The following is a 26063-nucleotide window of genomic DNA, read 5'->3' as shown; positions in this document are numbered from 1 at the left end:
TCCTTTGCAAAATCAATTTTAGTTGTGAGAACGAATCCTAGGACACAGAAAAGCAGTTCCTCTTTTTTTCCCCTTGGACCGTGAATCAAATTCTGGATTTGGATGGAAACCAACCCCTCGTGGCTGTTTTAATTATACTGCTGCCATTATTCATTTATCCAACAAATATTTACTCTGTGCCTACTAAGGGCTAAGTGCCATCGTAGGAAGAGTTGGCATTGTAATGACTTTACAGAGAACTCTCCGGAGCAGTAGAGAAGGGCAGTCGGAAGGGAGCAGTTTGTGGTCGAAGGCCAGGAGCACAGTAAGAAGGACGCTGTATGGCTCCTCACTCTGGCAGGAGTAGAGGCGAGTCCTTAAAGGTTCAGCCTCTGGAGCCAGACTGCCTGTGCTCACACCCTCCCTCCCCAGTTTACGACCTGGAGACCTCTGGCAAGTTGCAAGTTCCTTTATCTGTTAGCCTCACTGTCCACAGTTCTGAAGCAGGGATAATAAAGAGTACCTGCCTCATAGGACATTGCTAACTATTCGCAGAGTTAATCCACGGAAAGTACACAGAACAGGACCTAGCACACGGAAGAACTCAGTGAGCCGTAGTTGCCATCGTAAGCATTCGAAAACCATGCTCCTTTTCACAGGTTCAAGAAGCCCACAGTTAGGTAGGAAAATCCGTGAGTCAGATACGAATGTTGAATTTGCCAGTGCACTCCCTGTTTGTGGCTCCTCTGAGTACTGCCAGTAGCCCGAGATGGCCCACGGTGGCCTGTGGAGCTGGCTGGTATGCCGGGGGGGACGTGGGCTCTGTCAGCAGGCAACAGCACCGGACCTTTGAAGACGCCGTCCACCACCCTGAACTCATTGCTGGCAAGGGAGCTCTTCAGCCCTTAGAGATGGAATTGCAGCTCTATGGACAAACTTTGCTGCATTTTTGTGGTTTCTTCTCTCTGACAGGCAGGAGTGTGGGAAAACCGGAAACAGCTCAGCACCAAAAATGCACAGAAGGGGGGAAAAAAGCAAGATTTCTTCAGAATTGAAGAAATACAATCCAAGTATCAAAAGGCATGCTGTAAGGCGTTGTTCCAGGAAATAGTTTCCAATTTGCCTTTAAAATTCTAGCACAAGTCTCCGAAGCTAAATAAGTTAGTACTAATGGAGACCTTACCATTTCTCTCACTTACATGTAAAATGTAGTGTTGCCAGGGCCCCCCTGTTTTTAATATTCTTCAGACTTTTAGGAAAAGGAAAAACATTGTTCTTATCTGACCCGACTCAATGGAAAGTTCCTCCTAGAAAGTATTCAGGTAAAAAAATCACCTTTTTATTTTATAGTAATTTCAGATTTACAGAAAAGTTGTACAGACAGTACACACGAAGGTAAGAACACCCAGTTCTCCCCATTGTTAACATCCTGTATCACCACGTACATTTGAAGAAGGTGCCGAACTGAGAAACCGTCATTCGTACATTATTATGAACTAGAAATGCTGCACTTTATTTGGATTGATGAAGTTATTTTTAATCTAGAGAAAATTTTCATGGCCCCTGAAATTAGGATCCTTGAGTATCAGCCGATTTATTCTTATTGTTCTAAAGTAATTAATGCTCCTTGCCAGCCTAGCAAGTTACTTAACATTTGTGTGACTTCATTTCCTACTTAAAATAGGGATAATAATAGGACCTGCCTCATGGGGTTATTAAGAGAAATAAATGAATTAATGTCAGGCACAGACATGGTGCCTGGTACATTAAACATGCTGAATTAGCGTTCACCATTATACTGTGTCATTCTTAGGTTCATACTAAGATGACATTTCGAGAAATTTTCGGATAACTTTTTACTCTTTTCCTGCAGGATATTTTGCTTCATTTGCTGGGAGCTCATTTCAGCCTTTATTCTGGCTCGGTTCAGATTAATCAGGAACCCTCAGTTATGAGTGGTGATATTGAGTCACACTCAGGAATGTCATAGTTGCCCCAAGAGACACAACTAATGAGAAGTTGTAATGAGCTATTGACCGTGCCAAGCCGTGTTTTTGGGTTGAACTTCAAACTTCTCCTAGCACAGAAGTTGGCATTGGACAAATATAGAAGCAATTTCCAAGAGCATCAAAGTTTCCACATCCTAGAGGGTTGAGTTTAGAGAACAATAGAACATAAAAGATGGAATGTTATTTGGATGTTGGTGCAAAGGGAGTTGAGAATCAGAACAGTGGGGTCCTATTTCTTTATGATAATATTCAAGTGACTTTCCCTCTAAAGACTTCAGTTTCCCATCTGTAAAACAAAACCACTGTCCCCACTGAATAATTAACCAAAATAACTTGTTTTCTGTCTGTTCTGTTGAAAGCTTTTTATGAGCACATTCGTTTTTTTCATCCTGTTGCTTTACAGCCATTTCCTTGTCCCCACTTGGCCCAGAAGTTCTTTGTTGTAGTTCTCAGATCTACATATTTGCACTACAGGATGACAGGCTAGGATCAGCGACATGCATCTGAACTGCGTCTTCCATGTATAAATGACCTTTTTCTCAGAGCAAGAATCGTGCTCTCCAGGAAATATAGGGAAAGAAACCTGCGGAGATTAAAGTTTGCCAGGGACATGGGCAAAACTCACAGACTAACCATGACTGGGAAGGGCAGAGTCAAAGCTGTGGTTCCTGGGGCCGCTCTGAAGAAAGAAAGGTCCGAAAGAAACCCCAGACTTAACTACAGTGCTCTTCTTTAAATAGCTGGGGTTACCTTTCCTTGTCCAAGTCGTAGGATGTTCTGCACCAGGGTGACCTCAGCGGAAATTGAAGGTAACTGCTTGTTCTATGTCAGGACCCAGGACAGTGGTGTTTGTTAATGGCTGCTGGGCATCAGGAAGGGAGGAGGGCGGCCAGGAGCCCAGCAACAGCAGGGAGACCAGGACGCATTTGTGGGACGGGATTGCTGACAGGAGCAATATGATGAAAGATGCAAAGATGCTCAGAGATTAAGGTCAGACAGATAAAAAATGGGGATCGGGTTTAAAAAACAACGCGCTCTATCTTTTTAACATAAGCATCATTAATGTGAGGCAAAGGGATCAGGAGTTGAAACGGTCCAAAAGGTAGGTTCTTGATACAAGAGGTTGTATTGTAGCAACCATCTTCTGTCAGTCTTTCAGCCTTTTTTATTATGTGTAGTTTCAAGAAATATGATCGAATCTGTGACATTTCCATCTTAAATGCAGGATTCTCTAAATTACGCATTTCCAAGATATGTATTATAGAATTTAGTGCTGAAAGATAAAAGACTGCAGGCTAGTGAAAGGCTGTGAGTGTAGCAAGGTCCACAGGTGGTCCTGGCAGAGCCAAAGCCAAATCTGTGTCACCTACTGTGCTAACCCCAGACTCTTCCCAATAGACCCCTAATTTCAAAGGCCCCCCACCAACCCGTTCAGATCCATTCTGTACTGCAAATGACAAGTTAATCATCCTAAAATATTGCCTCCGGGAAAATGCAACGTAAGCACTTAAGAGCACGCTCCCCTCCCTTTCCACGCCAGTTTTACTACTTAAGTGGCCACTGAAATACTCAAAAGGGGGAAGAATTATTGTCACTCTCCTACTGCAGTGTTGGGAGAATTTCTGTTAGATGTAGCCCGGGAAGGATTGGATTAAAGAACAATACTGAAGGTCTTTATATACTGCCTTCCTATGAGAGTGAAGTCTAGAAAATGAGTGGAATATACAAGACAACACCCTCTCACTCTAAGGGGAAGGGCCTGGAAGTACGAAGAGGGGGCAGGAGCTAGTCAAGGGTTCCCCAACTTAGACTCTTTCCTCTATCAGCCTTCAGCATTTGGACTTCAGCAGTAGCATTAGGATATCTTAGGGTTTTACTTTTGGCGTGGATGATGACATTGGTCAGAGACCTGGGTGCTAGGAACCACACGGAACCAGAAGTTCTGCTGGCATGTGTATGGTCCAATGAGGAGGAGAAGTATGTGAGAGTCATGGAATGGTGGGTCTTCCTTTGGTGATTCATACTTGGGTAATTTAAATTAAAATCTTACTTCTCCTCCCTGCCACTGGGATGTTAAAATGGTAATATAACTGGGGCACCTGGGTGGTTCAGTTGGTTAAGCATCTGCCTTTGTCCTGGGATCAAGCCCCATGTTGGGCTCCCTGCTCAGTGCAGAGCCCGCTTCTTCCTCTCTTCCCCGCTCCTGCTCTCTGCCACTATCTCTGTCTCTAGCCATCTCTCTCTCAAATAAATAAATGAAATATTTAAAAAACAAAATGGTAATATAACTGTTGGATATTTCCCATGTCTCACTTTTCTCTCTTATCAGAGTAGGAAAATCCCTTTTTAAAAGATATGGGCAGGATCTTATGGGTTTTATAAAATCCATATCAGTTCCTCCATGATCATGAGTCTTTAATGGCAAACTGAGATGTACCTTTCTGAGGATGAGCAAATATTTAAATAAGTGGGGCCTAGGAATAGATGATACAGCTTAAAAGAAAGCTCAGGGAAGAAGACTCAGGGGAGCTGCCAGCCTCTGAAATAAGTTCAAGCAAGCGAGAGAACATTTTAGAAAATCCCTAATGTGTATTCTTGAAAATTTTAAGTATAGACCACATTGATGTGTAGAGCTTAAAAAAAGCTATCTCACATAGAGACTAAGTAGTCTATGGTCAGGGAGAATATGAAAACTACCTAAGTGAAAAATTGGGCTAAACACGGTAAATTGGGCACTGCAGAAAATTGAGTTTGCGAAAGAGAGGACAGATTTCAAAAATTCCTTCAAAATTCTGAGGACAAGCATATAAAGATAAAAATGTTGACAAAAGGTGGATTCACCCTAAGATAATGAATTCCAGAAAGGAAATAGAAGGAATAGTCATTCTTCCCAGCAAAATAGAGCTAACATAAGGACATGAAAAGTTTTGAACAGTGTAATAATTAGTGAGATTAAATTAATAGATACACAGTTTTGTGCCCTGCAGAGCTCCCATGGAATATTTTACAAAACTAGAACATTTTAATTAAAGCCTCAAAAATTAGCAATTATGTAGGGTGATGATAGAGAATTACATCATTCTCGAACCACTTTACAATAAAATGAGATATTAAAAGTCTGGACAGAATGCCCAAATAATTTTGGAATTTTTAAACATTCTTTTAAGTAACTTAGATCAGAATGATATTGTAAACTATATTAAAAGTAAGAATTATACACATCAGAACAAGACAACGATGCCTTCTTTTGCCACTTTAATTTAACATAGTGTTGGAAATACCAAACAAAGCAATTAGGCAAGAAAATGAAATAAAAAGCATACAAATTGGAAAGGAAGAAATTAAACTCTCACAATGTGCAGCTGATTTGATATTATATATAGAAAATATGTAATGTTTTCTAAAGACTCCACCACAAAACTGTTAGAACTAATAAATGAAATCAGTTAAGTTTCAAGATACAAAATCAATATACAGGGGCACCTGGTGACTCAGTGGGTTAAGCGTCTGCCTTCAGCTCAGGTCATGATCTCAGGGTCTTGGGATCGAGCCCTGCATTGGGCTCTCTGCTCAGCAGGGAGCCTGCTTCCCCCTCTCTCTGCCTGCCTCTCTGCCTACTTGTGATCTCTGTCTCTCAAATAAGTAAATGACATCTTTAAAAACAAAACAAATCAATATATAAGATCAGTTACATTTCTATACACTGACAACAGACCATCAGAAAGAGAAATTAAGAAAACAATGTAATTGCATCAAAAGGAATAAAAAATACCTGGAAATAAATTTAACCAAGGAGGTGAAAGATCTATACACTGAACTCTATAAGACATTCATGAAAGAAATTGAAGAAGATGCAAAAATAAATAGTTATTCTATGTTCATGGATTGGAAGAATTAATGGTGAATACTACACAAGGCAATCTACAGATTCAGTGTAATCTGTATCAAAATGAAAAGGTAACCTGTCAGATGGGAGAAGATATTTGCAAATCATATATCCAATAAGGGGTTAATATCCAAAATATATGAAGAACTCATACAACTCAGTAGCAAGAACAAACAATCCAATTAAAAATGGCAAAAGAACCAAAAAGACATTTTTCCAAAGAAGACATACAAATGGCCAACAGGTACCTGGAAAAGTTCTCAACGTTATAATGACATTATAACATTATAATCATCAGGGAAAGGCAGATCAAAACTACAAAGAGATACCACCTCACACTGTCATCAGAAAGATAAGAGATAAGTGTTAGCAAGGATATGCACTGTTGGTAGGAATGTAAATTGGTGTGGCCACTATAAAAAACAGTATGGCAGTTTCTCAGAAAAATAAAAAATAAAGCTATCGTATGATTCAGAATCCCACTTCTTGATATGCCTCTGAAGGAAATGAAAATAGGATGTTGAAGAGGTATCTGCACTCCCGTGTTCATTGCAGCATTATTCACAATAGCCAAGATAGGGTAAGAATCTCTGTGTCCATCAGTGGATGAATGGATAAAGAAGATGTTACACACACACACACACACACACACACAGATTACTGAGCCATGAGAAAGAAGGAAATCCTGCCATTTGTGACAACAGAATGGACTTTGAGGGCATTAAGCTAAGTGAAGTAAGTGAGACAGAGAAAGACAAAAACTGCATGGTACCACTTAAATGTGGAGTTGAAAAAAACAAAACAAAACAAAACAAAACTCAGACTTCTACAAACGGAGTAGGAAAGTGGTTGCCGGAGCTGGGGCGGGGGTCGGGGGGGTGGAAGGGAGAGGTCGGTAAAGGGTACAGACTGCCAGCTACAGAGGATCTGAGGATCTGTGTAAAATGTGGTGACTATGGTTTATGACCCTGTATTGTATAATTAAAATTTGCTAAGAGAGTGGAGCTTAAATCTTCTCACCAAATAAAGAAGGTGAGTAAGGGATAGATGTGTTACATAACTAGAAGGTGGGGATCCTTTCACAATGTGTATGTATGTCAAATCACTACAATATATAGTTGAAATATCTTACAATTTTATGTCAATTATACCTCAATAAAGCTGAAATATTTTTAAAAATAATAAAAAGAACTGTATTTATCAAAACTTATATTTGAAATATAGTCAAAGATATACTGAAAGGTAAGTTCATAATCTTAGTTATTTTCATTGTTACTGTGTAGGAAGATTGAAAAGAAATTAACCAGGATACAAATGGCAGATTGGCTTCAACTGATATACTGGCAGCAGCTGATTATCTAGAGTGTCTTGTTGACATGAATTATGAGCACTTCTCCGAGCCCAGCAAGAAGGAGTGCTTTGATAGATTAGTAATGTCTGCCACAGACAGGGAGTATGAGTAATGAATATGCACGCCACGTGTTTGTCATACCTGAACTAAAGGTTTCCTTTCTTGATGTTAGAAAAGGGTGAATAAAACAAAACTAAGAAAAACAGGTCAAAGGAAATAAAGAAGAAAAGGAATATAAATAAAGTGAAAAGCAATAAAAAGTTAAATTCAGAACCTTATTTAGTTTGGGGTAGAGCGACAGAGAAAGAGAAAATAAACATAGCTCTGCCAGAAAAAGAAGAGAACTAAAAATAAGAAAAAGGTTTTTAAAGTAGATACAGGGTTGGGGTGCCTGGGTGGCACAGTTATTTAAGCATCTGGCCCTTTGTTTGAGCTCAGGTAATGATCTCAGGGGTTGTAAGATAAAACCCCATGTGGGGCCCCATGCTCAGCATAAAGTGTGCTGGGGATTCTCTCTCCCTCTCTCTCTGCCCCTCCCTCCTATTCTCTCTCTCTCTCAAATAAATAAATCTTTTTTAAAAAATGAAAGTAGGGGCACCTGAGTGGCTCAGTTGTTAAACGTCTGCCTTTGGCTCAGGTCATGATCTCAGGGTCCTGGGATTGACCCCCACATTGGGCTCCCTCTCCCACTCTGCTTTTGGTCCCTCTCTCACTGTGTCTCCCTCTATGAAAAAAATAAATAAAATTTTAATTTTAAAAATTTTAATTTAAAAAAATTAAAAAATGAAAGTAGATATAGGGGAGACTAAAAAATTATAAGAATACTGCATAATTAAATGCTACTAAATTTTAAAAACTGGATGTAAGTTTTTTCTAATATTTTCAAAAATATTAACTATTCAAGATTGGTTCTTGTAGAACCACCCAAGTAGAACAAGGTAGAAATCTTTAAACTATCCAAATTTGTTCTTAAAGAAATAGGGTACATGGGTAGGCCTAGGAAGCAATTTAAAATATCATCTCTAAAATAGTTCTTTGAAACTTTTTTTCCAAAATCTTTGGACACTTCCAAGTGCCTACAAGATAAAGTTGAGAGTCCTCACTCTGACACTAAAGCCTTCAGCAATATGTCCTTTGTGCTGTCTGTAGCCTTCCCTATACTATTTTACAGTCTGCTCTACACCCATGCTTCCATTTATTGTTCCCACATGCTCATGTTTTCCCCTCTTCTTTGTGCCCTTTGCCCTCTTTTTTTTTTTTTTTTTAAAGATTTTATTTATTTCACAGAGAGAGACACCGAGACAGAGGGAACACAAGCAGGAGGAATGGGAGAGGGAGAAGCAGGCTTCCCACCGAGCGGGGAGCCTGTTGCGGGGCTCGATTCCAGGACCCTTGGATCACGACCTGAACCAAAGGCAGATGCTTAACGAGTGAGCCACCCAGGTGCCCCACCCTTTGCCCCCTTGAATCTAAGTCCTGTGTTTTATTCAAGATCAGGTTTTAATTTATCACATTGATGCAGCTTTGACAAGTGCCTCAGCTAACTCTATCATCTACCTCCTTGTCTGATTTTTCCTTTTTATATGTGTTCTTCTCCCCATAATTCTCTAGGGATAGATACCTTGTCTTTACCCTTTATCACGCATATCTTGAATGTCCATTGTGTTGGGCGTTGCTCTAAATATTGCTGATAAGACCAGTGGACAGCACAGATACAAGCCTCGTTTCCAGGAAATTTATTTTTAAGAGAGGAGAGAGAAGTATATATTCCTCAGTCCCTGGGCTGGCTTCTATTCATGACGACCTCTCAGGCAATGTTGGTACAGGGGGCCATGGTGAAGATGGAGATGTGCCAGAAGTGGTGGTGGTGCAGTATTGTGTATCAGGGTGTATGTGTCAGGGATCACCAAATAGCAATGACCTCATAAGTAATTATTTATACCACATAGAGTAGTAGTAGTGTACAGGAGGCAGGAGAGCACAGTTGTTAACAGCCCAAGATTTCTAATTAAATTTAAATCCTGGCTCCTTTGTCAGTTGACTGTTATTTGGGGCTCCCTCTAAGCCTCTGTTTCATTATCTGTAAAATATTACCTACATCGTAGAGTGGTTCTTAGGATTAAATGAGATCATGTATTTCCCTGACATACATCATGCGTCCAATGCATGCATGTTGGTATAGTTCTAATTTCTGCTGCTGCTGTTGTTTCCTATTTAAAAAGATGGCATTCTTGTTGTTATTGAGCTGATATTCCTAAGTGTGGTTTGGCTCTAGCTGACAAGACTGTGGAAATTCAAACGCATTCTGAGATCCTGAACACTAATAACTCTAATGACTATTGAAGGCAAGGGCTTAGCTTCAAATAAAACGAAAGACTAAATTTGGACGTACTGACTTCCAGTCAAGTTGTCTCCACAGTTTACACTTAATACCCTCCCTCTGCTTCAAATACATAGCAGTGATTTTTTTAAAAAAAGAAAGAAAGAAAGAAAGAAAGAAAGAAAGAAAGAAAGAAAACAGAAGGGCCTAACTGAGCTTCAGAACAAGGGAAACATCTCCTTGGCTCCCAAATGGACAGAAATAACTGAGAATCAGTGAATGAGGTTGAAACAACAAGCTTTCTGAGCTTTGCTTTAGAAGCAGGTAGTGACAGCCTAGACAGAGTTCAGCTCAAGTGGCATGTCAGGGCCTGAAAGTGCCCTATGCAAGAGGAAAGACTTAAGAAACTGAGCTCATTAATTGAAAATAAAACAGTAATTTTTCAGCTGGGGAAGATGTTGCCCCCAGAGGATGTCTAGCCATGTCTGGAGTAATTTTTTTGTTATCATAGTTGGGTGGGGATGGGGAGTTCCTATTGGTATCTAATGAGTAGTGTCTAGGAATTTGCTGGTAAGCATCCTGCAAAGCACAGGACAGTTCCCCACAACAAAGAATTATCCAGTCCAAAATGTCAATAGTACCAAGGTTAAAAATCCCAAGCTAAGGAATGCAGTGGGCTCTCCTCATCAGAGACTTGGTAAAACTGGGTGGACCCACTGCCTGAGGGTACAGCTATTCATGTCCCAGAATTCACCTGGATTCCTAAGTATGATGGAGGCAAGGGCACTGAAATACCAGTATAATGTCTGGTTCTTGAAACTCTGATCATAGTATCAGAAGGGAGACCCGAGGGAGAGGTAGACAAGATACATTTTAATAAATAATAACTGAGACTTCTCTGGAATTGAAGAAATAAATGTAAATGTCCTCAGCTGAAAAATTCACCCCATGTACCAAAACAAATGCACATCTAGACACATCAGAGTGAAACTGCAGAACACTGAGCATAAAAGGGAGACTTACCTACTATTTGCTAGAAAATTCACAAAGGAACCCAGAATACTGGCATTCTCCTCTTCAGCAATAATAGATGGTAGAAGACAAGAGCTAATAGCTTCAGAGTGTTGGGGTAAAGTAACTTTCAGTCTAGAATTTTATACCCAGCTAAACGGTCATTCAAGAGACCTGCCAAAGTACAGGTAATTTGAGATATCCAAAGTCTGATTATGTACCACCTGTGACCTTCACTGAAAGACTGGGTGAGGACTGGATAGGATAAAAGTGAACACAGAAATGGGGGATAACATGAAGACAGTGACATGCAAAACTTTTATTAAATGATAATAAATGTTAATGACTATACACATCATTGGTGTTTTGAAAAACTAAAATATGTTTAAGACAAAGACAAGATTGAGGGACAAGGGGATTCAGTGGATAGTGAAAATAACAGTTCTAAGGGCAAGACAGAACTATTGAAGGAAAAATGTAGAAAAAAAGCTAAATTTTATACTTAGAAAAAAACAGCTAAATAATTGACACACAATCTGTAGCATTTATTTTTTTTTAAAGATTTTGGTTATTTATTTGACAGAGAGATAGATCACAAGTAGGTGTGGGGGAGGGGGGAAGCAGACTCCCCACTGAACAGAGAACCCAGTGTGGGGCTCCATCCCAGGACCCTGAGATCATGACCTGAGCCAAAGGCAGAGGCTAAACCCACTGAGCCATCCAGGCGCCCCACAATCTGTAGCTTTTAAAACAACAGAGGGACTGAGAAGAGAATGTAGAAACTTTAAATCCAGTGGAAGGCAGGAAAAGAAAATAAAAAAGCAAAGAAAAAGGGTGGTAAGTGGAAAATAAAAACTAAGATAGTAGAGATAAATCCAATTATATGAGTAGTCTCAGTTAAGTATTAACAGGATTATACTCTTTCATTGAAAGGTTAGATTATGAAATTGCATTTTTTAACATGTTCAGTTATAGCCTGCTTGAAAGAGAAATACCTAAAGTAAAATCACAGTGCAGAGGGTGAGAAGAAGGTAAACCATATAGTAATTAGAAGGAACATGAGTATAGCTATAGATAAAATAGAATTAAGCAAAAATCATTAATAGGAATAAAGAAAAGAACTGGTATGCAGTTAACATCATAAATTTAAAATATATAAATCAAATGCTGGCAACAGTATAAGGAAAAATTGAAAAATTATCAATTGTAGTGGGTGATTTATTTGAATCTACTACTATTAGTAACTGATTGGTCCCTCAAACAAATTTCTGAGGATATGGAATATCTGAAATACAGAGTAATAGTGGCTTTTCATCTTTTTCTGACCACCATTTATAATAAAAAAACTAAACTTTATATGCAACCTAGTAAAAATATCTATATTATGTATGTGAAATAAAGTTTCACAAAATAATATTTCCTATTATTTTACAAATACTGTGGGGTCCCCTAAATTGATTTTACAACCCGCTTATGAGTTAGAACTCATAACCTGAAAAATATTAATAGCTATGCATAGACTCCTGCAACCAAAAGGGAGAATATATCTTTTCTTCAAGTATATGTTCACAAAATTTCAACACATGCTATCACAAGTGAAGGCTCCACACATTTCAAAAAAACCCACATCAAACTGTTTGCACTTTTTAACAATAAATACATTTTTTTTTAAAGATGTTATTTATTTATTTGACAGAGATCGCAAGTAGGCAGGCAGAGAGAGAGAGAGGAAGAAGCAAGCTCCCCGCTGAGCAGAGAGCCCAATGCAGGGCTTGATCCCAGGACCCTGGGCCACCCAGGGGCCCTAATAAATACACTTTAATTAGGGAAGATCAAAAGGTAATTTTTGAAAAATGTTCATGTGTTTGAAAATTTTTAAAGTACAGTACATAATACCCATGTTAGGTAATCATAAAAATCACAAAACACTTAGAACTGGATGCCTATGGAAAGTGCTATAAATTCATATTTATTTATTTTTTTTAAAGATTTTATTTATTTATTTGACAGATCACAAGTAGGCAGAGAGGCAGGCAGAGAGAGAGGAGGAAGCAGGCTACCCGCTGAACAGAGAGCCCGATGCGGGACTCGATCCCAGGACCCTGAGATCATGACCTGAGCCGAAGGCAGCGGCCCAACCCACTGAGCCACCCAGGCGCCCCTAACTTCATATTTATTAAAAAGACAAGGACGGGACACCTGAGTGGCTCAGTTGGTTAAGCCTCTGCCTTCAGGTCATGATCCCAGGATCCTGGGATCAAGCCCCAGACTGGGCTCCCTGCTCAGCAGGGAGTCTGCTTCTCCTGCTCCCTCTGCCCCTTCCCCCAACTCGTACCCTTTCCCTCTCTCTCTCTCTCTCTTTCCCTCCTTCTCTCTCTCAAATGAATAAAATCTCTTTTTAAAAAAGATAAGAAGGATTGAAAATAAGTGAGAGAATCATTTAACTTGAAAAACTATAAAAGGAATAACAGTAAATTAATCAAAATCAAAAAATAATAAAATACAGAAATCCCTACAACAGCCTGGCACATGGGAGAACAGGAGAGAACAGTGTCTGGCACATGGTAGATGCTCGTTCAGTACTTGGTGAAGGGATGAATGAAACTGACAATAAACCATAGAGGGGCTCACCTCTGGAGAGACTAATCCAGTAAATTAAAAAAAAAAGAAAGACCCACAGAGAAAATATTAGGAATAAAAAGGAATATAGCAGCAAAGATAATGGATTATGGCTTAGATAATGTGTACTGTATTTATTTTTTTTTAAAGATTTTATTTATTTATTTGACCGACAGAGATCACAAGTAGGCAGAGAGGCAGGCAGAGAGGGAGAGACAGGGGGAAGCAGGCTCCCTGCCGAGCAGAGAGCCCGATCCTGGGACCCTGGGATCATGACCTGAGCGGAAGGCAGAGGCTTTAACCCACTGAGCCACCCAGGCGCCCCACGTGTAGTGGATTTATAAAATGGCTTCTTGTGCGCACTACACACAGAAGTTGACTTCGCGATATGTTTCCTGAATTGGTTTTGGAACCAGACCCAATTTAATAATGTTCTCATTGTTACTTGCTAAGGATTAGCATATTAGCTTCTGTTTGGGCAATGCATACATAATCCCTGGCCTGATGGAGAAAAGGAAGACGCACAGAGACACCTGTGCACATGTAGGTGGTGAGAAACTTGAGAGGATTCATCTGTGAGTAAATGTTTGCTAAGAAAAATCAGTATGTGTTCCTTTTGGAATTCAGTTCTTTAACCTAACTTGTACCTTGAGATTTCTTCTCTCCTTTGGGAATTGAAAGGGGTTGGTTTCACCAATATTTTTAAAAATGATCAAGTTTGGGGTTTCTTTTCAGGACCTTCACAAATGCCACCATGCCTATCAGCCACATCCCCGGCAAGGCCGGCATCTCTAGCTCTCCTCTTCCTGTGAAATCCTGAGCATTTTTCTTTTGTGGGTACCAGCTTCTGTAGAAAGGTCATTCCTGATGTGGTGGCATGGATCCAAGATAAACTTTTACGAAACCATTGGAACAGAAAACTAGTACCTCTGTGTTAGAGATGTGGAAAGTCTTGAAAAGAACTCGAAGAGAAACAATATAGCACCAAACCACAGTCAATCTTGCGAAGTAATGAACAAAACAGATCTTAAAGAAAGGATATCACTTTCAGTAAAGTTTCCACTGATCAAAATAATGGGAGGAGGGGGAAAAGGAACAGAGGAAACCACAAATAAAGGAAATAAAAATCACGAAAAAGCACGTCAGAAGCCTTACCAGCAAAATGGATAGTAGGGATTTTGCTTATTAGAACCCTCCCTGACTGGTGCTGATCTGTCACATAGGCCGTCTGGATCATGTGCTCCTGACGCCAGCGGAATTCCTAGCCAGCTGTCTGAGCCGCATGTATACCCGAAGTAGAGATTAGAACTAGAAGAAATCTTTCAATAATAAATGTAGACAATATTTCTGCTTATGAAGATATTATTTATTTGTAATGCATTACTGAACAGTTTCTTGGAAAGGCTGAGAGGCTGTTCTCCCCTCTGCAGAGTCAGGCCTTTTCTTAGACTTCAGGAAAATGCAAGAGATCGAAGGAGTAGGCAGAGTGAAGCCAGTAAATTGAATTCTGGGTTAGAAAGTGCACACTTAATACCTAAAGAAACTCTTCAGTTACTGGCCCTGAATCTATCCCAAGGGAAGGTCCTGCCTTAGTTGAAAAGAGCCTGTCATTATTAATGGTATTTTTCTAGTTAGACTTCTTCACTGCTGCCATATGCACTACCGTATACGCATGGCCATGTATCATGTCCGCACTGAAGGTGCTCGGTTCCCTGGGAAGCCTGCCCTTCCTTCAGTGGCTTTTGATAATTACACAGTTCGTCCTTTGGAGACAGGTCTGAACTAAGCCCAGCCCCACAGCTGAGACTGTAGGAAGTCTCAAACTCCTGACGTTGGCCTGTATCTTGGGCTCCTCCATCTCCTGGAACCTGCCCCACTTCCAAGAAGAGCAATTAAGGAATGCCACGGGACTACATAGTCCCATGTAGCACTCTTCTTGGTTTAAACTAACTTTGATGTAATATAAAATTAATGGCACTTCTCTTGTCCCATCTTTTCGGTTTTCCTCTCTGCAGAATTCTTGAAACTTTTAGAAGTCACTTTTCTGAGTTCATCTTCTAGCCACCTCTTCGTATTCCTTATGTACTATGGTCAGCGACAGGTAACGGGACTGCACCAGACACACATGGAACTTCACACGTTCAGCTCTCCAGAGAGCAAGGGAATGTGCAATTTCAGTAGCAGCTGACTCCATTCGATGTTCCTCTTGGGATGGGATGGGATGGGATGGATGGGAGATGTATCCTTCCTTCCCATCCATCTCATTTCCTACCAGCCTCTCAGGTAGGACAAGCCTCCCCCATGCTGTGTGCTCTTTTTATGCAGAAAGCCATGTTAGACAACAGGCCAGCCACTTCACACAGGTGAAGAAACGGTGGTTCGTTCTGATGCTGAAAATACGTGTATATTGGATTTATTGAGAGGTCGTTTGTCAATCTCAAATAGACCTCTCTTCGGGGAGTTGAAGAATAATTTTGACCATGCGATTTCTGCCTGGTGGATTGCCATTTAACTACCTTCTGACTTTAATAGCAAATTGCTGTTAATGTCTAAGTTCTGAATATGTTGTGGTTGGTCCTTCTTCTATAGTTCGTTTAGCAGTCCTATTCCACACTGAATCAGAGTCACTGAGTCCCCAGACTTAATATTTCAGTAGATAGATAGGCTTATGGTGAATGCAAAGATGGTTGGTATTTCTAAGTAAAAATACCAATACTAATAAAAGTTAAGGTTTATTTAGCCATTAATATAATCCCAGACACGGCACTAAGATTCACCATCTCATTTAATCCTTAATAACCCAATGAGGTGTCTTGATGTTAAAGCAGTGACTGACTTAGACAAGCAAGGGAACACGTACATACCTTCCTGTGTAACTATTTCCCAAAACACAGGTGCTCCCAGGAAAGCAGCAAAGAATTATTGCAGAAGGAGGCCAGCAAGTACAAATTAACATACAGGCCCTAAACTAGCTGTGGTTCAAAAGTTCTCATTTAGGAGTGGGTTGTCCAGAAGCTGAAATGTATTTTCCCAGGGAAATGATGTTATCACAACAAAAGCCTGTTTACCCCTGGTGTGCCTGAAGTAGTAAAAACACAGACCGAAACCATTTTGCGTACCAGCATTTTCATGGAAAAACTCACTCTCCTCTTGAACGGCTGCTGGACACATTTCTCCACCGCTGGGAAAATGGGGAGCCTATGCTAGAAACAGCAGAATCATTAGCAATGTTTGAAGTCAGAATCAGAGGTGGCTCCCAAGGTCTCTGATGGGAATGGATGGAGAGAGGAGGATGGAAGAGTGACTGAAGCTGGGGACAAGGGGGACAGTCATAGGGGCATGTTGGGAGAGGAACAGGAGGAAACCCATGAAGGTGAAGGGTGGGTAAGAATTCCAGAGAAGAGACGAGAGGAGAAAGAGTTTGAGGATCCTGAACTAATGAGTTGTAAACATGTAAGAGCTCTGCTCATCCCTCCAGTAGATCCCTGTTCCCCACTTTTTCTTCTACTGACTCCAGTGTTTTGCCTGCCTGTCTCCCTTTCACTATTTAATTCCTCTGTGATCCTGAGACCAGCCCTGTGGCTTTTCTAGACTTCGCTGCCCCTAATGTGGTCGAGCGGCCCTAAGGTTTGTGATTTTTTTGGATGGCTTTTAATTTCTATGGAGGAAAGAACCCATCCCAGGCTCCAGAACTTTTCCTTTTTCACTTGGACCTGGGAGAGCCAATATTAGCTATAGATGCTTTGGGTAGTTCTTTGGGTCCATAAAGGGCTGAAATAAAATGCATAAGCATTTCAGGGGTAGCTGTCCAAGGCTGAGGCTCATGGGAAAAGGGAGAAGCCCTCTGTTCCTTTCTCTCCTTTTTTTGTCTCCAGTTTCCTTGTCCTCCAAAGGAGAGTGGAAAGGAGTGGGTAGGGCCCAGACCGCACCTTGCTGGAGGGGAAGGGTGCAAGACAGCGCCATCCTCGCATCGCTGCTGGGGTGTGCTCTCGAGGGGCGTGTCTCTGTTGAGGGCGTAGGGACCACCTGATCACCTGAGCATCTGCCAGGGTCTCTAAGTGCTCTTGTACCACCTTCCCCTTACCCGCGAGTCAACGTTTCCCTTACTTCTCTGGCGATAGAAACCAGACAACTGTGGAGCTAGGAAAAGCCTCAGTTCGCAGGCTTTATCCCAGACCCACTGAGTCAGTATCTCCAAGGGAAGGGCCTGGAAAGCTCTATGATGAATAAGTGATCCCAGGTGGTTCCTGTCAAGGACATTTGGCAGACACTTCTTGCCTACCCCTCTACCTTGCTCATTTTTAAATGCTCATAGGACATTCTAAACCTCTGTCTCAGATTCATTATACGTATATGCTGTTTCTTCTCCATGGAAAGCTCTTACCTGTTCCCTACTCTTGGCCAATCCCTACTTCTCATAACTTCATAACTCGGCTAAAATGTGATTTTTTTCAGACCATCCTTGACCACTCTCATCGCCATCTGCATCAGATTCCCTTGTTTCATCCTCTTAAATCACCTTGTACTTTTTCTCCCTGGCAGTTATCACAGAGTTTGTACCTTGTGTATTTGCCTAATACCTACCTCCTCACTAGTACCAAGCACAGTACTCCAGAAGTATTTTTTGCATGGATGAACAAATGGAAAACTAGTGCTCGGAGAAGGGTTTCACAGGTTGGATTGAACGCTGCTCAACAAATAACAAACTGAGCATAGGAAAATTTGAATCTTCCAAGGTAAAATTTGCACACATCAACTGAAGGCAAAGTAGACGGGTCTATCCAGTAATTTATATTTATGGGACAATGGATCAGATTATTTTTAAAATACTTAATAAATACCTAATGTGTGCAAAATGCAGTATTAGGAGCTATGGAGGCAACACTGAATAAGGCGGATACAATCTCTTGTCTTTGTGGAGCTTTTTAGCGAGGATGACAGGAATTAAGCAGCCAGTTACACGGTCTCATAATTTTGTAAATGCAATGAGAGAAAGACAAATCTATAAGAGCCTGTTGTAGGGAGACCTGGCATGGCCTGTAAGCGAGTCACAGAATTTCTAAGACATGTGGCTGGGGAATCTGGGCCCAGATAATGCGGTACCCTGTGTCCTGTGTCTTGTCAGAGCTGGCGTGAGGGCAGGTGCTTCTGTATAATGGCTTCTCAGCCTCAGCGCTGCAGACATCTTGGGCCTTGTGGACACCTTCCAGTATGCTGTAGGAAATACTTAGCTCCATTCCTGGCTCACCCCACCAGAAGCCAGTAGACTCCACAGCTGTGACATCCCCAAATGTGTCAACACTGCCAAATGTCCCTTGTGGAAGGGCAGGAGTCAGGGCAAACTCTGTCCCTCCTTTGTACCTCGGTTGAGAACCACTGGCCTACTTGAAACCTCGTTTTTTAAAAAATGCCTCACCTCGTGATTTATCCAGGTCAATGCTGGGAACAGCATTTATTCATCAATAAACGCGTTTGCTGAGTGCCTCTTAGTACCAGGCGCTGTGCGAGGCACCGGAGACACAGCCATGGTCACGGCCCTATGCTTTCTGGAAACTACCTTCCAAGGGAGGGAGCGAGGCAATACGTTTTCATGTTTCAGAAGAAGGGAGAGGTTGGTCCTAGAGGTCCTTTCGGAGAAGACGACAAGGCAGAGCCCCCAGAGGGCGGGGATTTGAGCTCCCCCTCCCGTCTGCTGTCTGACCGACCTGCTTGTGTTTCAGGGGCTCCTCCGCGGAAGGACAGCTGAACGGACTCCAGGGCAGCCTGAACGCTGCGGCCTTTGCGCCCATCACCGGCCCCACAGGTCAGTGGGCACAGCCATGGAGGCCGGGATGACGGGGCGGGGGCCACCCTGGGCGTGTTCTCACTTGTGCCTCAGAAGAAACGTGCAGTTCAAAGAATGAAGGAGCATCCGGGCTTTTGAAGCATTGCAAATGGCCGCTTGAGCATGGAATGGTTTTCCAGAACTAGTTCGGGGTAGACGACGTTTCTTGGTCCGGGAGAGTGTAATGGGATTTGCAGCATTTAGTAGAAAGGCCTGTGTCTGACTGGTGTTCCTCCCCGTTCACATCTCAGATCCCCACCCTTAGTAGCTCCCACTGGCTCCTCTGCATGCTGGAGCCCTCGTCTTTGGTCGGGGACCTGTCACACTAGTGTGATGGCCTGTTGGTCCATTGCCAGATACTTACTGAGGTCTTAAAGCCTCTCAGTGTAGGGACCCACCTAAAAGTCAGGCAGCATCGGCCCAGGGAGAGTTTTCTAGGAGTACTAATTTGTAAAAAAACATGCAGATAAGTAATCAGAAAACTAAAAGAAAATCACATGGATTCCCTTCCACAAATATTTCTTACTGAGCACCTCCCATGGAGAAAGACGCTGGGCACTGAGGGACACAGAGGGTGCACCAGGCAGACCCTGTGGCCAGGGACCCTACAGACTCAGGGAGAGAGGAGAGTCAGCAGGGAGTGGGTACAGGCTGGGTGGTTTTCAGGGCCTGGGGATGTGTAGAATACCATAGGCAGCAGTGGCTGAACATCTGGTGTGTTCGACGCAGTTCTGAATGTTTCACACATGATAACTCATTTGTTCGCCAAACAGGCATAGAGCAGGAACTGTGTTGCCCATTTCACAGCTGAAGAAATAAAGGCACAGATTATGAAACACATCCCAAACCTCATAGCTAGTAAATGGCAGGGCCGTCTTGAAAGCCCAGCGACTTGGCCTGGGTTCTTTAGGGATTAGAGTGGATGTTTCTTCTACAGGAAGAAACATCTAAGCGGAGGGTTGCACGCTGACAAGTCCCCCAAGAGAGGGGGGGTGTGGGGCCGAAAGAGTTCCAGGAAGAGAGAATAAGGCCTGCACAAATGGGGGTCGGGGCAGGGGGTGCAAATGCACGGTGTCCTGAGAGCCCTCCTGTGTCACCGTGGCTAGGGACTGAGAGCGTGGGCAGGGAGCAGCAGGAGAACAGGTCATGGCGATAGCAGGGCCGGTTTGTGAGCCGTGTAGGGAACTTGGTCCCGAGTGCAGGAAGCAGCCATCGAGGAGTCTAGGGCCGGGGTGTGGAGGGTGTGTGTGGGACATAATAGACCCTCGAATGGTTATAAGACCACCAAGAAACTTGGTTGGACTGTATCATGGGGATAATTCCATATATGTCATGGGCTTCCTGTGGACCTAAAGGACAAAATATATAGACAAAAGCTTTATAACGATACCCATTCAGGTAATAATATAAGAGTATAAAGATTTTGCTCTCCACTGAAAATCTTGAACCTGAATTCAAGAAATATTCGATGGGTATCTACTTGCTCTTCCCCTCCCCCCAAAAAGAATCGCTAGGATACGGTAGTTATTTTTAAGGAAGTAAAATTTCCCCCTGGAACTGTTACGGCCTGGGAACTGGGTGGCTGGGAGAATTTTGCACCACAGACAGCTGAGTGTCTCTACCCAGCTAACTGCTGCAGCCGGGGAGGGTTGCAAAGCCTAGGAGAGGCAGGAAACGTGCCTGCCGCATTTGTATGTCCCGCTGATGTGTCACAAGCAGACTTGAACTCTCTGCGTGCGCTCTGGCTGGGGAGTCGGAAGTTCGAGGGCTCATACTCTCAGCATCTCATCATGAATTCATATTTCCTGACTGAAGTGATCTGTTAGGGATTTTGTAACAGTCGTAATGAACTCGGTAGCCACATAAAGCCACAGAGCAAAGAGAAGTTGTGTGTCTCCCTGGATCCCGATAACTAGTTTTTCCCTGCTTCTGTCTGAAGACAAGTGCATTATTCTTGTCACCTTGTTTAGGCTGCCTGCTCTTGTCTCCAATGACTCTGGACCTCTAAAGTGCCTTGAATTTGTTTCCGTTCTGTGCCTTTCCTGGTGTTCCTGATCCTCAGTTGAAGAAACACTGATGAACATGGTATTTTCAATCCTTCCCAATCCATATTTTGCCTTGGCAGTACGACGGCAGCTTACCCCGTTAGAGTTACTTTTGCAGCTAGTCAGGAACTACTTGGCACTTTAGGGTTTCAACTACAAAGCATGTGTTTTTCTCTATGACACAGAGATTTAAAGATGGTCTTCTACGGGTTCAGAAGGGTGTCCTGCAAAAACGAGGGTAGGTTGGTATCAGCAATATTTTTCTTTAAACCCATAAGAAGGGAGAGCAACCCCCACAGTAAGTCAAAGTTGACATGTCTCTCAGAGATGGGACGTTTCTGCCCCAACAGGAAGCACCACACTGACTCGGACAGGTATTTAAGCCCCCGTCTAGTCCGGTTAACTCAGCTCGTTAAACATGGTGTTATCGACGGCATGAATATAGCAGAAGTCTGTTTCCTGGCCCCTTGACCCTCTACAAGTCTAGCCAACCAGGCCTTAAAGCTGTGTCACTTTGTTCGTCGGGCGCCTGAATGAGATAACTCATTCAGCCCAGCACACTGTTGAAAAACAACTCAGAATCCTTTCCCCCTGAAGGTGACCTAGCGACGGTGTTCTTCTAATTGTGAACATTAAATGAGGTAGTGGATGTGAGGCTGCTAGCAGAAGGCCTGGAATGCTCCACGAATGTTGCTTTTTCCTTGACTTCCCTCCTTCAAGCTAAATATTCTGAGTTTGCTATGGAAGGAAAGGTGTAGAGTCAGCAAATTGGGAAACTTGAGAAGGAAGGCTAGAGTGAGGGCCTTTGGCTCAAAGCCAAAGCCATTGGCCTTCGTTTTTTATAAGCATGGCGTTCTTGAGTTCTGAAGTGGAGATGGTGAACTAAAATAGCAGGGAGCCACAGATTAGATAACTGGCATTTCTCTCGTGCTGGCTTGGTAGTGTAAACCACCATTCTTGTAGGGTCTGAGGTTGTACCAGCTGCCCTCATCCCTGGCTTTAGCTTCTGCCTACGCCTTTTCTGTCCTGGAGCCCAGCCTCTGCCCACCTCCCACCCCAATTTTTTGTTGTTGTTGTTTAAAGCTCTTACGGGTCTGTAGTTGGTAGAGGGATTCTTACTGCCTTTTGAACACCAGTGTTGGATTTCATTTACAAGAACTGAGAAACAATGTCCTTGTTAAGTGTTGGTAATTTGGGGCCTCAGTAAAACACAGGTTAGTTTTATCCTCTTTCTTTGCATGGGGGTGGGGCAACAGGACATCAGTGTGACTCCGGCTGCCCACTTCACTATCTCCCCTAAGACAAGAGAAAGGGACTTATTTTAATACAGAGTAAACCCAGTGGAGCGTAAACTCTAAGGATCTAGAAGTCACTTTTAACTCTGAAGCGAAATCATTTGCCTGGCAGTTCTCAGCTGAATGACCTATTTTTATTATGAGATTCTTATGCCTTTCACCAAGCGTTATATAGTTGTCATGGATCCTGGATGGATCTGGAGTATAGTAGATTAATAATGAAAATAAATAAACCTCTTGAGATGCTTGCCCTAGCGGCTTATATCCTTTATTGCTCCCAGAATGTTCTTTTCTCCCTGGAGCCAGAGGGGTAAGAATTTGGGTTGATTACCCACTCTAACAGTGTTAGAAAGCAAGGGGCACAGATTTGGTGTTTGGCAAGAAACTCAGTGTCAGCATCTGGGCAGTGATCCCCTAAAACCTTTGGTTTTTGTTTGTTTGTTTGTTTGTTTATTTTCCTGCAATACACATAGCTGTTTATTTTCTCCGTTCTTTATGTTCGATGTATTTCTCAACCTTCTCTTTCCTTCTTTGGTCCTTCTGTCACCCGCCACCTGATGCTATATTCTGGGCAGTTTTCCAGGCCTGGTGTCCCTTGCTATTCTTCTCTTTGGTTGTTGTCCTATCCTAAGACTAGTTTTAGATTTGACCTCTTGTCCTTTCACCAAGATCAAATAAAGTGTTAAGTAGGGATTTTTTTTTACATTTTTCAGGATCTTTGGAAGCTCCCCAAGTTATTTTCGCCAGATCCAAACCCTTGCCCACACAATCTGGAGCCCTTGCTACAGTTATAGGACAGAGAAAATCAAAGTCGGTGAAGTCAGGGCCAATTTAAGGTAACAGTAAGAATAAGAGCATATTTTTTTATGATAACTTGCTGACTTTATATCACAGCAAGAGGCTTAATAGCTATCAAGAGAAGTGACAGTTTCTCAGAATGACAAAGAAATTTTGATTTTATAAAACCAGAACTCAGAAGGACTCCAAACTGTGAGTCAAAGTTAAGCCACTGCTAGCGTGCTTCTGCACTGGACCACCAGTAGGTGGCGCTGTGGCAGTAAGAAATTTCCTTACCATTATGGAGGCTTTTGTTTAAAAATATGGGGACATGAAGCCAATCAAAGGAAGAAACTAAAGCCATAATCGAGTTATCACAGGTAAAGAGTAACAGAATACATTGGAGAACATGGTATTTGAAGGTCAAATTGCAATAGCCTCTAAAGAGAATGAATGTTGTTAAAGATATTTATTATTAAAGAAGGCTGTTAGATTAGAGTTGTGTAGTTTGTGAACTGGACTTCCAAGTAATGGGAGGCAGGAAGGAACACAACTTTGAAAAAACTTTTTTTTGGTGAGGTTGATTAATATGCTTTTTTCTGAGTTAAGATAAGCATATGCTCTCATTGGCAGCAAAACAAACTGTAAACCCCGTCCATAAAAATCTCCAACATTAAAGGGATGGCCTGACTTGAGCTCGTGAGGCTGTACTCACACCACTAGCACTGCCCCACAGTGTTTTGTTCCCAGCCCCTGGCCTTCAAAACTTTCAGAAAATTCTATGAAACCACAAGGTTGTGATGATTCCTTTCCTCTTTGCTCTTCCGTACACACTAAAGTATTAAAGGCATACTGCTAGAAGCTTAATACCCTTCTTACCTCTTAGGGGAATACTTACAGACTTATTTGAGAAGCATTATTCATCAAAATACCCCAGGAGAGCAAAGGAGGGAGGAAAATTATTTACCCACCACAGGGTTCATTTACATTGGATCAGAAAGCTTCAAATATCTTTCCCCAGCCCATCTAAACTCTTTCCAAAAAGGAATGAGAAGAGAGAAAGGAACACCAAATCCATGGCTTGGTCATCTACCAAAATGTACCAATGAAACTGAAAACAACCAGAGTTGTCTTGGTAATACTTTGCCAATGATCCTTTAATTCTGATACGAAGCAGCCTATCCAGGGATGAACAACCAACAAAATATAGAAAACTAAAGCGAGAAGGTCCATATTTCCTTGAGGAGACTGGCAGCCAAAAGAATGAACGTGACACCAAGCTCCAAACTAAACCACTGACCTGCCAAAAAGTACTAATGTCCATCAGTTTCCAGGACTGTGAGACTTGGACCTGCCACAGTTGTAATATCACTTTCCTTGAACCTATTTCATTAGTATCTCTTACAATCCACCCAGAACATTGCATGGCAAAATAAGATCATCCGCAGAGAAGCCTTGGGAAAGAGCCCATCTCTCGACACGTCAGTCTGTCGCAAGCAGCCCTGCGGAACTGAGCTGCGCACAAGCTAGGGTGGGTGATGCTGTACTTTGTGTTGAGCTGCGGTGGTGAGACCTCGTGCCGAGTGTGTATGGACTCAGATAACAGAGTGGGTCAGAGCGACACTGAAGGACTGGCCTCCCATGGTGCAGCAGAACTGCTGGGAGGTCCCAGAGGCAGCCCATTGCCACCTGCCAGGCCAAATAAGAGAAACAGGTAGTTTACGACGTGAAGCGGGGAGAACCCAGAGTCCACCTGGATGCTTGCTTTCTCCTTGTTGTGAATGGGGTGTAGGCAGATCACTGCTTGGCAGACGTCCCTTCAACCGCAGACACAAAGGAATGTCATCACCAGCTCTAACAGTCCTAGAACCCCTTCCTGTATGGGTTTAGGGAGGGAGGAAGGAGATGAGAAGATTGAAGTGTGTTTGCATAGCTTGTTATCTAAGACTGAGAAAACGTCAGTTGTCCTTATCGAAGAATGAGGGTGTCACACCGAAGGATACCGGGGACTGAGACTCTCAAAGATGCCCACTTTGTTGTCTCAGGCAAGGGCCATATTTAAATACATGCACGATTTTGTGTCTTCTTAGGTTCTGTATCGTCTGTTCGGCATCTCTTCGTCACAGAGCCAGTTAACTGTGTTTTCTGTATTCTTGATGCTTTAGCATTTGGGGCCTTACGGAGCCAGGGGGAGACTGCCTATCCCACTGCTAGCTGATTCTGAAAGATCCTATCAGCTTGCCCACGGGTATGCCTTGCAGACAGAAACCAGCTAATCCCAAGTTTATATACCCAACCACCTCCTTATCTAACTCTCACATGGAAAACCCACATTTCCCTTGCCCCAGATCACTCCAGGGCCAGCTTCCAGGCAGCTGGAGACCACCGCTATAGCCCAGAGGCCACCAGAATTACTAAAACAAGCCAGTCTTAAGCTGTTTACTCTGCCCTGCCTTGCCTTTTCCAAGGAAATCCCAAATAAGGCTCTGGCCTAGACTTTCTCCTCGCTCCTGTCTTCCATCTCTGGACCACACTGGTGTTTTCCCCTGTGAGGCACGTAGGGACCCTCTCTCTGGGACCCTGAGTATAATCAACTTCCTGCCAGGCCTTGTTCTCATCGCCTCCATAGCCACACTGACTGGACCATACCATACTCAACTTGTACATTCTTAGAACACGCGGCAATGGAGAGAATATCTTTAATATGTCTAGCAGGGAACACAGGGAAAAATCTGAATCAATTAGGTTTATATGACCAAGTTCTAAGCAACTGGTCACAGCACTCACTTCATTCTAGGCTGTATTCTACAAGTGATGTTTTAACAGTATGTGTGGTGCTAGCCGCAGTCTGGCCGCAGCCACACAAGAAGGATGTGAATCCCTTTACGTGGCCAAATCACCTGGCTGTCAGCCACTGAAATTTCATGCTTTCCTGTCCCGAGGCCTC

At 42.6% G+C, this 26063-nt stretch overlaps 1 protein-coding gene across 2 annotated transcripts in view; it reads left to right on the top strand.

The window, feature by feature from the left end:
- Positions 1 to 26063, top strand: part of LOC111148532 (tubulin tyrosine ligase like 5) — a 250286-nt gene that overhangs the window by 211164 nt on the left and 13059 nt on the right. For both annotated transcript variants that reach the window (XM_022505162.1, XM_022505163.1), the window contains one exon: positions 18896 to 18978. In XM_022505162.1, the coding sequence (XP_022360870.1) occupies positions 18896 to 18978 (83 nt within the window). The remainder of the gene's footprint in view (positions 1 to 18895; positions 18979 to 26063) is intronic.

Source organism: Enhydra lutris, unplaced genomic scaffold (assembly GCF_002288905.1).
Source record: "Enhydra lutris kenyoni isolate GAN:26980312 unplaced genomic scaffold, ASM228890v2 scaffoldscaffold20, whole genome shotgun sequence".
Taxonomy (NCBI): domain Eukaryota; kingdom Metazoa; phylum Chordata; class Mammalia; order Carnivora; family Mustelidae; genus Enhydra; species Enhydra lutris.
Note: the sequence above shows the minus strand (reverse complement) of the source record. Positions and strands in the feature narration are given on the sequence as shown.